General features: G+C 47.6%; 1 protein-coding gene across 1 annotated transcript; it reads left to right on the top strand.

Annotated features, from left to right (window-relative positions):
* Positions 1–4285: 4285 nt before the first annotated feature.
* LOC144737636 (zona pellucida sperm-binding protein 3-like) lies at positions 4286–14707 on the top strand. The gene is made up of 10 exons (XM_078620403.1): positions 4286–4436; positions 4889–5100; positions 5511–5623; positions 9767–9870; positions 11275–11452; positions 11774–11909; positions 12007–12101; positions 12993–13087; positions 13461–13589; positions 14529–14707. The coding sequence occupies exons 1-10, from the start codon at positions 4382–4384 to the stop codon at positions 14639–14641; spliced, it is 1230 nt and encodes a 409-aa protein (XP_078476529.1). The 5' UTR covers positions 4286–4381; the 3' UTR covers positions 14642–14707.
* Positions 14708–14913: the final 206 nt, after the last annotated feature.

Raw genomic sequence — 14913 nt, 5'->3', positions numbered from 1 at the left:
ACCTTTCTCTTTTTCCAACCATAAGATGATAGCTGGGGGGCTCAGAATCCCTGATGGGCTGAGGTTGGGAAGGGAAATCTGGCGCATGAACTCGGGACTGCTGGAGGACAAAAAGGTGGTGGAGGAATTTGTCAGGCAGTACGAGGAATGGAGGAGCCTGCGGTGCTGCTTTGGCACGATAGCTGAATGGTGGGGAATGGTGAAGGGGCCAATTAAGACCTTTTTCCAGTCCCAGAGCAGAAGGAGGAGCGTAGGGGTTGCGTTGCGGGGATTGAATGAGAGATTGGAGGGAGCATATAAACTGATGGAACTGGGATTCCCCGTCATGGGAGAAATAAAGCAACTAAAAGATAGGATCTCTGCGGTGTGGGAGAAGCAGGCCGCGCAACTTGCTTTCAGGGCTCGGGTGAAGGCGGTCGAGGAAGGTGAGCGTTGCACGCGTTTTTTCTTCAAGAAATGCAGGAAAGCGGACAACACAATCCGAGAATTGGTATGTCCCAGGTTAGGTAGACTCAAGCACACAGAGGAGATAACGGAGGCTGCCAGGGGTTACTTCAAGGAATTGTACAGGAGTAGGCCGTCAGACGAAGGGGCGCGGAGCACACTGCTGGGGGGGGGGGGGTAGATAGGGTTATTGGGACTCTAGAAGAGATGAACAAGCATATCCAGAGAGCAGCATTGGATGAGGTGGTGGGGGGATTACGTCGGCACAGAGCACCAGGGGTAGATGGGATACCGGCTGAATTCTATGTTTTGGGATACCGTCAGAGACATGTGGCAGATGTATAAGGAAATTACGGAGGAAGGCCCTGTGCCAGATTCAATGACAAGAGGGGTCATAACCCTTGTATACAAGGGGAAGGGGCAGCGCAGTGACCTCGGGAGCTGGCGCCCGATCACCCTGCTGAACACCGATTATAAAATCCTGGCCAAAGTTATCGCGGCGCGACTGGGGAAGGTGGTGGGGGAGGTGGTGGGGTCTGACCAGAAGTGTGCGGTTCCGGGCAGGCAGATATCCGATAACCTCGTTCTGTTGACGGAGGTGGTGGAAACCACTGTGGAGAGGGGTAATTCATTGGGACTACTCAATTTGGATCAGGAGAAGGCATTTGATAGCATCTCGCACGATTATTTGTTCGCGGTTTTGAGGCGAATGGGGGTGGGGAAACAGCTTATTGACTGGATAAGGAAACTATATCATAAGCTCACAGGTAGCCTGCTAATAAATGGAGTCCTCTCGGAAGGGTTTCCAATTGGGTCCGGTGTGCGGCAGGGGTGCCCGATGTCGCCGGTGTTATTCATAATGTGCATGGAGCCTTTTGCCCAGGCTGTCAGGGGAAGCCGGCTGATTATAGGGGTGAGCATGCCAGGGTGTGCGGAACCAGCAAAAATTGCAACGTATATGGACGATGTTGTCATTTTCTGTGGGAATGTTGCTTCGGTATGGGAGGCCCTAGGACTTGCGGATAGATTATTTTTGGCCTCAGGATTAAAGGTGAATGTAAGCAAAAGTGAGTTGCTGATATTCGGTGACCCCAGGTTATTTGAGGGCCGCCCGCCAGGTATAACGGTCCTGGTGGAGGGTATCAAAATCTTAAGAGTCACGTTCTATAGGGAGGACTCTGCGGCTAAGAATTGGCGGGGAAAAGAGTGCATGGTGAGAGGCAGGCTGGCTGGTTGGGCAGACAGGTGCCTTTCAATGGAAGGTAGAATGTTGGTCTTGAGGGTGGAAATCCTCCCGGTATTTATCTACTTGGCCTACGTGTTCCCGCCGGGGGCGCAAATGGCAAAAAGGTTGGAGCGCCTGTTCTTCAATTTCTGGGGGGGAGGGATGGACCGAGTGAAGAGAGAAACAATGTACAAACGTGCCGAGAACGGTGGGAGGGGGGCCCCGAATGTCGCGTGCATCTTCGACACGATTTTTGTCTGTAATACGCTGCGACTATATTTCTCCAATGGGCTCCAGGTGAAAGCCTCGTATTATGTTCTGTACAGACTGGCGTGGCTCCTGAGGCGGCTAAGCATGGCGTCATTGCCGCGCGGCACCCCCCTGGCTTGGCCTCAGGGGTGGTTGTGCACCGCGGTAAATGAATACATCACGAAGTACGAGCCGGACCGGGCACGGGGGTCATGGGTTCCCAGGGAAGTCCTGGCGGAAATGTCGAAAAAGGAGGTCTGCACAGAGGTGCCAGGTGCTCGGGGTACCCGGGCCCGACAAATTTGGGAAAATGTAGCATCGGCAGCCCTGACGAAAAGGCAGCGGGACTTATCCTGGCTGGCCGCATGGGACAGGCTGGAGTGCAGACTATTTATGTGCTCCCGCAGATTGGCCCGCTCACCTGATTGCCCGAGAGGCTGCGGCCTGGGAGAGAGCGCTGCTCATGCCCTCGTACAGTGCCCATTTGCCCAGGAGGTGTGGGAGTTAAGTCGACCCCTGCTGTCCCATTTTTGCCCCGTAAAGGCCACAGCGCCTAATATGATTTGGGGGATGTTCAGGCAGAGGGCGGGTGGGGTCTGGGCTCAGGCATGGGCCGTCATAGGTGCCGTAAAAGAGGCCCTGTGGACGGCGCGCCAGAAGCTGATTAAGGGCGTCTATATGTCGCCTCCCGAGGTATACCGACTAGCCAGGGGGCTGTTAGAGAGGGTGATGGAGGTGGAGCGGGCGACAACGGGCAGAGCAGCCACAAACGCGAAGTGGCGATGGCCGCCACCCAAGTGCGGGATAGGCTGAATTCGAAACGACCCCCCCCCCCCCTCGACGAGAATGGGTGGATGAACGTACCCCCCCCCCCTTCCTCCGTTGCGACGGTGACTTCTTGTTTTTTCTGAGTAGAGGGTGTGAAAGAGGGGAACTCGATCGCGGCGTACTCGGTGCTTCGGCTGTAAAAAGGATCCCCTGTTCCCGTTACGTTCATGTGGTTTTTCCGGTCTTTTGCTGTTATTTTGGCTGTACAAGGCAGAGGCCTGCTCTTGATTGAAAGGAAATAAAAACCTTAAATCGCAATTACCAGCGAAACGTCGTACTCAAATTGTAAATGTTGTGGTTTCACGCTTCAACACACGGTGGGCTAAAGCAGTGAACTATTTGTCTTTTGTCAACGTGACGCTTTTTTACCGATTGGCCGTGTCGGGTGGTGGAGGGTTACGACACTTATAAATAACGCGATCTAAACCCAAAAACGTTGATTATGAACAATATTGGTTGCGAAAGCCTACGTGCTAAACAAACCTGTACAATTCACTTTTTTAAGTAAAGTTGCAAGGGCCGTGCCAATCAGTCAAGCCATATTTTTTGATAGTTATTATCGTAAAAAAAGGAACGTGCAAGGGAGAGTTAATGTCCCCGAACGCCCCCTTTTCCATGCGCTGGAGGATTATTAATTACCCACGTGCCGGCCCCATGCCCAGCGGCAGCCATCACGTCCAGTCACGTGACCGCTCCGGCGGCAGGCGCACAACAAATTCACCCCCCCCCCCCACAACTCATCCAGGCAGCGCTCTTGTTGGCAACTCGTGTCCGCCGGTAACGCTTTTCCAGTTCACGAGAGACGCTGCCATTATAGTCTTGTGCATGGCGGTGTCCATACACACGATAGCGGTATTGAGAAGAATGCGCGATGTGGTTGTCATGTGGCGACAGCAGCAGCAGCGCCCTCTACCACTCGGCTCCCCCAGCGTCCGCGGTCCCAGTGACTGGCGAAGCCTCGCGTGGACGGAGCCCAGGCAGAGGAAGCTGCGGGGAGCACGAGACACGTGACCGCCAAGACGAGAGAACGCAGGGGGAGAATAGAGGCAAACACCCCCCCCCCATCCCACAAAAAAATGAAATGGCCAGTAGTGATTGGAGTTGGTGCGAACAGCGCCACGCAATGCCATCTTTGTAACCCCAACCACCCACAATGGTGCAAGCGAGACATTTCAGGAGCGCACTTCCACATTTTTATCTCAATGCATTTCTCCACGCAGGTCCGTTACCCAAAGCGATATGGTCAGGAGCAAGAGAAGGACTCGCAGAGCCGCCATCGTAAAACAAATCATCGGCTGCGTCGCTTCCCTAAGGCCATGTACCCCTTTTATATGGAGAGCCCTCAGCGATCCCGAACCAGATTGGATCCGATCCGCCCACGCATTGCCTCATCAGTGATATTTTATCAGAGCAGATCGACTCACTCATTCCTATCAGTAGAGGTTTGCGCGATCTCGGCGCACGTGCATGGATAGGAGCTGCACCGTAAATCACGCGGCACGTACGCAGGAGGAGTTAATTGGCTCATTACTGAAACTGAATGAGGCCGCGCGCAGATAAAAGCCCCGAGTCGGGACAGTTGCTGCGTTGGCTCTGCTGGTGCCGTGCTAAGTCTCGGGTTTTGTTGTCCTTGCGATGGAGACCACGAGGGCTTTGTTTGCTGTCTTGGGGTTGTTATGTCTTGCCTCTGGTGAGTGGAGTTTGGTCGAAAGATGCTTTTACAAACATGTTTATTCGTCGTCCAATTCAACTGCCGTGTTTATTAATGTGAACACCATAACATACCGGTACTAACGATGGGTTTGTGAGTGTGGCGTGGTGGTTAATTTACTGTTCTATATACCTGAACACGAATTTGCGTCCTGGTAATGGTTTGCCCTAATTCAACCCGTACTGATCTGTATGGTCAAACTGATGAACGCAATGTGCGAGACTTGGTCCAGTAGTGGATTGCCAAAATTTATTCTCAACCTGTCGTAACGCGTGTATACATTTATTGAGGTAATACTGCGGAATTTGGACCCTAGTATTAGCAGCTCCGTGTGGATGATTGTGACTCGCGTCTCAGACTTTTTAAGGCTTCACTGACCACCTGTGTCAGTTTGGGTAACTCTCGCGTCTCGTCCCGTGCGGCACCGCCAGCTGCAGTGGCCACCTCCGCCACGGTGAGTGTGGTGTGTGACGAGGCGACGCTCACGCTGACCGTGAGCAGGGACCTGTTCGGCACGGGTCACCTGGCCCAGGCGAGTGACCTGTCCCTGGGAGTGCCAGCCTGCCCCGTCACTGGGAGCGACGCCCTTGCTGGGACGGTGACGTTCCTCTACGCACTGGAAAGCTGTGGCAGCAGCCTCCAGGTAACTGACTGCTAATGCTGCTGTAACATAATCTGCGCAGTCCAACTGCCATATTTTTTCGCCGAGTGTAGATGCAGAACTAAAATTCCGCATTCGAGTCGAGCCAATCTTCTTCAATAACAGCGGGGTGTATCACTTTGAAGTCCCCTTGGTATTTGTAGATCGGTTATTGCATTATTATGTTAAGGTCTGTTCTGGATGACCAGTCGTACATTAGAGCGTTTTATAATTCCATAATACATCCGGAATCTGCATCTGCCGTGGTTTTATATGGTGGACATGAGCTAGGTAAATTATTTAAACCATGGAACTGCTGCATTGGGTCTTCCACCAAGGTGTTTGAGCATGTTTTTTTTACTTCCACTAGTATTGCAATGGGTAAAAAACCCCACGTCTTCCCCTCTCCTTAGATGAGTGCAGAGCTGCTTTCTTACGAGAACTACCTCTACTACCGCCCCACGTCCAACACGGGCATTATCCGCACAAACTACGTCGCCGTGCCGGTCGTTTGCCGCTATCCCAGGCGAGTTCACGAGCAGTCTCTTGTTGACATTTGCTTAATTTTGAAGTCCAGCTAAACTGCTTGCAATTCTACCACTGTCTTTACAAACTACGTGCCGTTTCGTGTGCTTTAGCTTTGCGAGGCCTGAATTGCAATAAAGCCAAAATAACAGCGAGTTAAATTTCGATTTAAAGCTTTCGTGACTGCAGGGATTCATCTTCTTGGTTCTTTCGGTAAAGTCACGTAGAAGGGAAGTAATAAAATAATAAAAATAAAACATAATAAAACAATTCTCACGACGTTTCGGCCACAACGCAAGCAGCCATCCTCAGGCGAAGAATGAAACACCCCAAGCTTGGAGCGTATATTTAAGCTGGGTTAGAGGGGGGGGAGGTGGGAAGAAGAGCGCCTAAACAAAATAATTTGCATATCAAGAGGAATTCAGCATATGGAAAATGCGTAGGAGGTGGGCGGGGGGGGTTCCAAATCAATACTATGCCCGTGCATTATGCAGGATTAGCAGCATCAAAGGGGGGGGGGGAAGGGGGGGAGCATTAACAAAGGAAAGGAATGTTAATAGTATGTAGCTGTAGTTACTAAACAACCACGTAAAAAACTACAGTATAAACTGCATGACAAACTAAAGTATAAACTACATAGCATCATCAGTAAACTTACTATACTCTACAATAAGCTGAGTTACTAACAGTAAGTAATACATGAAAAATTCTACGTTGTAAAAAATTATATAATATGCTTCCATCTAAACTTTATTCTCTTACATCACACGCGTCTATACCGTACTATATACTTCCATAGGCAAAACCAACATTAAATTACATACTGTATTGCTATAAACCACCCTATACCTTATACATTTTTAATATAACACTATGTATTATTCTACCCACCCTAATGTGTATCAAAATGGTTTATTACGTCCTTCCAGTGATTGCTAAGCCAGAATCCATCTTCTCGGTTAAAATTGTCTCTGTGTTTGTAAATGTGGATCGCCTCATGTACGAATCTCTCATGATAGCCAGATGGCTTGCAGAGAACCTCTGTCTTGGAGAAGTCAATGTCATGTGAGCCCACTGAGTTGTAACAGTGATCTGCCACGGCTGAGGTGTTTGTCCTACAGTGTTTCAGGTCAGCTTTATGTTCACGGATGCGGTCCGAGACATGTCGTTTGGTTTCCCCAATGTAACTGCTACCACAGAGGCAACTTAGTTTGTAGACACCAGGGTACTGTATGTCTGGAACCACATCTTTTACAGACGGTACCAGATCACGGATTTTATGTACTGTGTTGAATCGGACCTGGATCTTGTGTTTAATCAGGATTTTGGAGATCTTTTTTGTGACCCCAGCAATGTAGGGTAAGGTGATGGTCTTGAAAGGCTCCTCAACAGGATCTTTCTTGGTGGTTGGAGTGATGGCTTTGCGGATTGTGTAGTCGGAGTAACCATTAGCCTTAAGAGCTTGGCGTACGTGTTTGAGTTCACTGGAAATGTGTTCATGGTCGGAGATGCATTGGGCTCTATGATATAGAGTCTTGATGAGAGAATTCTTCTGGGATGGATGGTGGTGGGAATCCGGTTTTAGATAAGCATCCGTGTGGGTGGCTTTCCTGTAGACAGAGTGGCTCATTGAACCATCAGGTCTCCTTTTGATTAGGACATCCAAAAAGGGTAGCTTGCCATCATTTTCGACTTCCATGGTGAATCTGATGGCTGGGTGTATGGAATTGATATGGTCGAGAACTTGGTCTAGAGCAGGCCGGCCATGTGGCCAGATGACAAAAGTGTCGTCTACGTATCTCTTCCATAAGGTCGGGCGTAGAGTCGCAGTCTGGATGGCGTCCGTCTCAAATTTCTCCATGAAGATGTTGGCTACAACCGGAGATAAGGGGGAGCCCATTGGGGTGCCCTCAATTTGCTTGTAGAAGGTTCCTTAACCAATACATACTTCACCTGGAATGGAACCTTCTACAAGCAAATTGAGGGCACCCCAATGGGCTCCCCCTTATCTCCGGTTGTAGCCAACATCTTCATGGAGAAATTTGAGACGGACGCCATCCAGACTGCGACTCTACGCCCGACCTTATGGAAGAGATACGTAGACGACACTTTTGTCATCTGGCCACATGGCCGGCCTGCTCTAGACCAATTTCTCGACCATATCAATTCCATACACCCAGCCATCAGATTCACCATGGAAGTCGAAAAAGATGGCAAGCTACCCTTTTTGGATGTCCTAATTAAAAGGAGACCTGATGGTTCAATGAGCCATTCTGTCTACAGGAAAGCCACCCACACGGATGCTTATCTAAAACCGGATTCCCACCACCATCCATCCCAGAAGAATTCTCTCATCAAGACTCTATATCATAGAGCCCAATGCATCTCCGACCATGAACACATTTCCAGTGAACTCAAACACGTACGCCAAGCTCTTAAGGCTAATGGTTACTCCGACTACACAATCCGCAAAGCCATCACTCCAACCACCAAGAAAGATCCTGTTGAGGAGCCTTTCAAGACCATCACCTTACCCTACATTGCTGGGGTCACAAAAAAGATCTCCAAAATCCTGATTAAACACAAGATCCAGGTCCGATTCAACACAGTACATAAAATCCGTGATCTGGTACCGTCTGTAAAAGATGTGGTTCCAGACATACAGTACCCTGGTGTCTACAAACTAAGTTGCCTCTGTGGTAGCAGTTACATTGGGGAAACCAAACGACATGTCTCGGACCGCATCCGTGAACATAAAGCTGACCTGAAACACTGTAGGACAAACACCTCAGCCGTGGCAGATCACTGTTACAACTCAGTGGGCTCACATGACATTGACTTCTCCAAGACAGAGGTTCTCTGCAAGCCATCTGGCTATCATGAGAGATTCGTACATGAGGCGATCCACATTTACAAACACAGAGACAATTTTAACCGAGAAGATGGATTCTGGCTTAGCAATCACTGGAAGGACGTAATAAACCATTTTGATACACATTAGGGTGGGTAGAATAATACATAGTGTTATATTAAAAATGTATAAGGTATAGGGTGGTTTATAGCAATACAGTATGTAATTTAATGTTGGTTTTGCCTATGGAAGTATATAGTACGGTATAGACGCGTGTGATGTAAGAGAATAAAGTTTAGATGGAAGCATATTATATAATTTTTTACAACGTAGAATTTTTCATGTATTACTTACTGTTAGTAACTCAGCTTATTGTAGAGTATAGTAAGTTTACTGATGATGCTATGTAGTTTATACTTTAGTTTGTCATGCAGTTTATACTGTAGTTTTTTACGTGGTTGTTTAGTAACTACAGCTACATACTATTAACATTCCTTTCCTTTGTTAATGCTCCCCCCCTTCCCCCCCCCCCTTTGATGCTGCTAATCCTGCATAATGCACGGGCATAGTATTGATTTGGAACCCCCCCCGCCCACCTCCTACGCATTTTCCATATGCTGAATTCCTCTTGATATGCAAATTATTTTGTTTAGGCGCTCTTCTTCCCACCTCCCCCCCCTCTAACCCAGCTTAAATATACGCTCCAAGCTTGGGGTGTTTCATTCTTCGCCTGAGGATGGCTGCTTGCGTTGTGGCCGAAACGTCGTGAGAATTGTTTTATTATGTTTTATTTTTATTATTTTATTACTTCCCTTCTACGTGACTTTACCGAAAGAACCAAGAAGATGAACAGCGAGTTAATCCACCGATGAAAGGTCTCCCTGTGCTGTCTGTCGTGGGGGTTTTTTGGTGCCAACTTTACTGATGGGTTCACATCAAGCTCCTGTATCGCGTGGCCTGCCTCAAACGTCCTGCCTTGCAAGTGTCCACGCCTGAAGTGGTGCATGCCTTGCATACTGTGAACCCCGGTCCCCTTAATTATACTCCATTGCATAGCATTCATTGCACCAAGTCTCCTACTTAATCTTATTTGGTCCTCGTCGGATATAAGTCTTGCACGTTGCGATGTTAAATACTCTGAAAATATCGTTATGTATATCTTCGCTTGTCTACTCCTTGCAAGATTATGTTAACAGCATTGCAATAAGAATCTGGTCACAATTAGTGCTGTTGAGCATCGCCCACTTCTGCTCGTTTATCGAGAATGTGTGCCTGATCTCCGCTTCACTGCAGGAAGGGGAACGTGTCCAGCAATGCCATCAAACCCACATGGATTCCCTTCAGCAGCGCCAAGGTTATGCAGCAGCAGCTGAGCTTCACGCTGAGGCTCATGACCGGTCAGTGGTGATGTGAGGACGTTGATTGCCTATTATGCACATGGCTACTACCAGGATGGCAGTTTAGACTATAAACCCTTCAAGATATTTGCTTGGTATTGAAGAATATGCCCGAGGTCCCTAAACTTTATCCGAGTTTTAAGAATAGGTTTTCCCCTGTTTGGCAACGGGTGTTAGAATGTTAAAACGCCAAACTAAACCCTTTTTACAAGGCATCATGTCTGCATTAACCACAATCCTTGGTCGGAATGCAAACACACTCTAATATATGCATTGTCTTGGAAACTGGTCCTCACCAAACGGCTTTTTTTCCAGTTTTCTTTGTTTGCATTCCGACCACAAATAGTGGTAAATGCACAGGATTCCTTGTAAAAGGTTTTAGGTTGGTGTTTTAACATCTTAACACCTGTTGCCAGAAAAAAGGAAAACCAATTCTCACATTTTGGTACTGACAAAGGAGGTCCCATGATTTATCTGGGATTCTTCCACAAGCAGTGGTGTCTTGCATCACGGCAGATGGGGAGCGTACGTTCCCAGGAAGTTACTGTTTTTTGATGCTAATGTTGGTCACGTGACCAGGAAGTGACGATGTTAGATTTCCACTGTACCACGCGGGCGTCAGCCATTACACAGATAAGTCAAGATGGCGGCACGCATCGCATCTCAGTGAGACCACAGCCGCACTTGTCCATTGTGGGAGCTTAAGAAGCATTATCTGTAAGTTGTTTATATTCCTATAATATTGGAAATGCTGTTGTAATGTTGGAATGACCGTTATAGCAATGTAAATGCCTTTTTGGTGCCGTTAAGTTGTTGTAGTAAATACGAGGCCTAGTTAGTAACGAAGCCTGTGACTTTCCTTATTGTGGATGTTACTTGTGATTTAGTAGGTCGAGTCAGACTTGTGCCTATGTTGCGATCCTGAGAGTGATGACGAAGTATCTCATCCACAGTTTAGTATTAAGTGTAATGCTGTACATTTGGGGTGCAGTGGGATGAATACACGATGTGCCTTTATGCAACACAACAGCTTGTGCCTTTGTCTAGTTGTTCAGGGGTAATGTGGGGGCCTGGTCCTTCCAGGATCTATTGTTATCTGAGACAATGGTCTGATGCTGTGGTGTTCCTTGTGTGGGTGTTTCCGAATTATAACAGATGCTGTATCTGTTTTCTCACCAGTTTTACCTGTTACAATCAATAAATGACGATCGGAGTTGGCCGGTCATCCTGGCTCCGAGGGTTTATTGAACACATGGTTATCTACTCGACTAGCGGTGCAACGCAGCGCACGGCGAGGCCGAGATAAGTGGTGTGAGCAAGCCCTTTCCTAGCTGTGCTCTTAGTCTGCACTCGGCCGTGGCAATTGTGTTTTGAAGTTGTCTAATTGTTTTTTTTGTATTGAAGACGACTGGAGTGTGGCGCGACCTTCCACCGTATACCAGCTGGGCCAGACTCTGCATGTCGAGGCAAGCGTGCAGACACTGAACCACGTTCCACTCAGGATCTTCGTGGTCAGCTGCTTTGCAACCCCGGTTCTGGACAGGAACTCTCCACTCGGCTACCAAATAATTTCTAACTCTGGGTGAGATTTCCCTCTCCTAATCCCACCTGATGAATGTGTATGCTCCTTGTGAAGGTGGCATTCCACTGCTTGAGTATATAACATCCTGACGTTGAAATGCCGCTGAATCTTGCTCTGATGTGTATAGTTAATGCTTTTTATCACGTGGTGTCTGTCGGTACACTACTGATGAGAGATGTGGTCAATGTGCGTTATTGGTGACTGCTTTGGTTTGCGGGTGGGAGGAGCCCCTTAAGAGGTGGGCTCGGTGCAGTATTATATACTTCTGCTGGCCTGCCCTATTAAAAAGCCACGTGTCATACGTCTACGGTGTCTGTGCAGGTGTCTGGTGGATGGCAAAGTCTCGTATGATGCTCACCTTACTTCTGCCTTCCTGCTCCGGCAAAGTGACAGCGTCCTTCGCTTCTTCATAGATTCCTTCCGCTTCCTTGCGACATTGACCAACAATGGCGATCAGGTGATCCGTTGACATGCAGGCCTCTACAGAAACCTCCTTTAGCCACATGGTAGGCAGTGTGGTTGTGTAAGAACCCATCTTTCTCTTCTCGGTCCAGGTTTTTGTCTTCTGCCAGCTGAAGGTTGCAGATGTTGCTGCATCTCCAACGGCTGTCAATAAAGCTTGCACCTACAGCCCCTCGGCTGCATACAGGTTGGTCTGCTTCCTTGCATTGCCCAGCAAATTGTTTTTCAGTGTCTTCCATCCAATAGCTCAATCCATGCCTTGCATGCATGTGCTCGACAAAGATCCCTGAGACGTGACTTCGGTTTCTAGCGGCAACTGGTTTTACAACATTTCCTGTGCAGTTCCACGGGTCTGCTCTTGATAATTGTTTTTTTTACCCTTCTATCTGGCAACAAAACTGACACCTTTTTTTACAAGGAGTCATGTTTGCATTTACTGCAATACCTGCAGTCATAATACAAACAAAATACATAACTCTAATGTGCACTGTCCTTGAAGTTGATTGGTCCACACCTGAGACAGCTTTCCTTAGAGCCTAGTCTCTCATGGGTTAGACCAGATGACGCCAAAAGGCGCACAACTCCAAGACAATGCACCATCAGAGTATGAGCTCGGTAAGTATTTACACCATGGGAACCTCATTTGCCAGTAAAAAAAATATTTTTCCTGGGCAAATGTGTGGACCAATCAACTTCAAGGACGGTGCACATTATCAGAGTTATGTCTTTTGTTTGTATTATGACTGCAGGTATTGCGATCTATGCAAACATGACTCCTTGTAAAAAGGTGTTGGTTTTGTTGCCAGATAGAAGGGTAAAAAACCAATTATCATATTTTTTACTGGCAAATGAGGTTCCCAGGGTCTGCTCTTGTTTAGATGTAGTCGGGTGGTTATTGGTCATAGCCTGCACTTGTCTTGCGTTTAGCAACAAGTGTAGAAGCCTGCATGAGACATCCGTAATTCGTTTGAGCTCATTTTGAAAAGTCTCCGAGCCTGGTAGCAGAGTTCAAATCTCTCGTGGCTAAATTCAGGCGCATCAACTGAGCCGCGCCTTCGTATATGTTTGTGCAATGCAGGTGGGTCTCTGCTGATGGCTCGGACTCGGTGTGCAGCTGCTGCGAGTCTACGTGCCCCAGTGGAAGAAGGCGCAGGGATGTGGCAGCAGTGACTGGTGAGTACATCCGTCGTAATCGGACATTTAGTCTTATACAAGAGACCCTTGAATATCAAGCGAGTGAAGTTCTTGGAAAGTGTCAGAAAAGCCAAACTGCGACGTTCACTATGTAAGCCTTGCCTAAATAATGGTGTTGGGTGGCAATCAAAAGTGGGAGGCATCACGATTTAAATAAGTACTGTAATGTGCCAAGTAAACTAAACAGAACTTATTTCGATTCTAAGCTTTTGTGACTGCAGGGATTCATATTCTTGGTTCTTTCAGTAAAGTCACGTGGAAGGGAAATAATGCAGAACACTAATTCGCATCAGGTGTGTATGGGCTTAAGCCTGGGCATTCGCCACATTACAAATCTGGTTCTCTCACTCAGGACCGTCGTATGCGGTGGAAGATGTGATGCTGGGCCCCATCGTAATTGCCAAGCCCTTCTCAGATGGTGCTGAGCCAAGCAGCCCTGCAAAACAGCAGCAGCCACGGGTTTCTACATCTGCATCCAAAGGTAATTCTACCAGATTATTTCATTGCACATTTTTTCCAGTCTCGGGGTTAAAATTTCTCATACTTCGATACTGGCAAAAAGGTCCCATGATGTATCTGCTCGCCCAGGGATATAAATGCTCTGATGCATGGATTGTCTTTGTACTGTTCGCCTTTTGGCGTTTTCTGGGTTGACTCTGACCAGGCCATAAAGAAGGTTGTCTCTGTAGACAATCCGTTTCAAAGACGATGCCTATATAAAAGGAGCATGTTAACCAAAAGTGCGCGAGGTTAATGCAGACTTCATTCCTTTGCAAAAGGTATCAATTTGGTATGCATATATTAACACCTGTTTTATTGCCGGAGAGTAAAACCTCTTTTCGTACCATCTCATTCAATTAAGGCTAAACCAGGACGTCCATGAGGCAATGACACTCAGGTTGACCTTGGATTGGCAGTCTGTAATACTTGATCTCTATATGGAACTTGATGCAATTTGGGGAGAACGCGATTTGTGTCTCGAAGTCTGGTTTCTTCCTCCTTTGAAAGGGCCTATGACATCCAACTACAACCCCCTTCCCCAATAACTAGTTGAAAAGGTACAAAACGCGGATATTAAAGCAGTGCCCTGAAGGTATGCCCAACAGATTGCCATGATCCTCCTTGAATGTCCTTTGGTCGTCAGATGTAAATATGTTCAAGATGGCAAGCTGTTTAACAGACATAGTATGATATTTGTGATTGGTTTTTAATAACATAAAATGTGTGACATGCGGACCAAAACTCGTCCACTATTCAATGGCAAACCTTGGTGAGTGACATATTTGAACAGTACGCTTTTCACACCTTGACCAAATACTTGAATAGGTCAAATGCCCCCACAACCTCCGGCATGTGGAAACCCTAGCTCAACGGCTCCACAGTTACCCACCAGCCCATTCTCGCAATTGTTTTTTTACAGGCGCTGTTCCCGTCCTTGGTCTGGGAGTGGCTGCACTGGTGATGGCTGTCGCAGCAAGCGCCACGGTGGCTTTGTTTGTTTCGAAAAGGCGTCGCACGACTCCTTCAAATTGATTGGAAACGAGTTTCTGATCTTCTGTTGCTTTGCTTAACCTATGAAAATAAAACTCTGGTGCATTACTTTTCTGGTCTTGTGGGGGCTTTGCTTGGTGTTGAGCACTTTGTATAACCAACATCACCCAGTTAATGAGGGGGGAGTATGGAAACGATTAGGTGGTCTCCAATTCATCCGTTGCAGGACTAGTGGGATGTACCTAATATAGGCAAATGTTGTTATTTGAACATTCCCAATTGTCCTAACTGGCAGTCATTCTTTGTCATGTACA

Source organism: Lampetra planeri, chromosome 72 (assembly GCF_965212315.1).
Source record: "Lampetra planeri chromosome 72, kcLamPlan1.2.h2, whole genome shotgun sequence".
Taxonomy (NCBI): domain Eukaryota; kingdom Metazoa; phylum Chordata; class Hyperoartia; order Petromyzontiformes; family Petromyzontidae; genus Lampetra; species Lampetra planeri.
Note: the sequence above shows the minus strand (reverse complement) of the source record. Positions and strands in the feature narration are given on the sequence as shown.

Coding starts and splice junctions, on each gene's coding strand:
- LOC144737636 (XM_078620403.1), top strand. CDS start 4,382: ATGGAGACCACGAGGGCTTTGTTTGCTGTCTTGGGGTTGTTATGTCTT. Junction 9,871..11,274: donor CACGCTGAGGCTCATGACCG/GTCAGTGGTGAT, acceptor TTTGTATTGAAG/ACGACTGGAGTGTGGCGCGA. Junction 11,453..11,773: donor CAAATAATTTCTAACTCTGG/GTGAGATTTCCC, acceptor GTGTCTGTGCAG/GTGTCTGGTGGATGGCAAAG.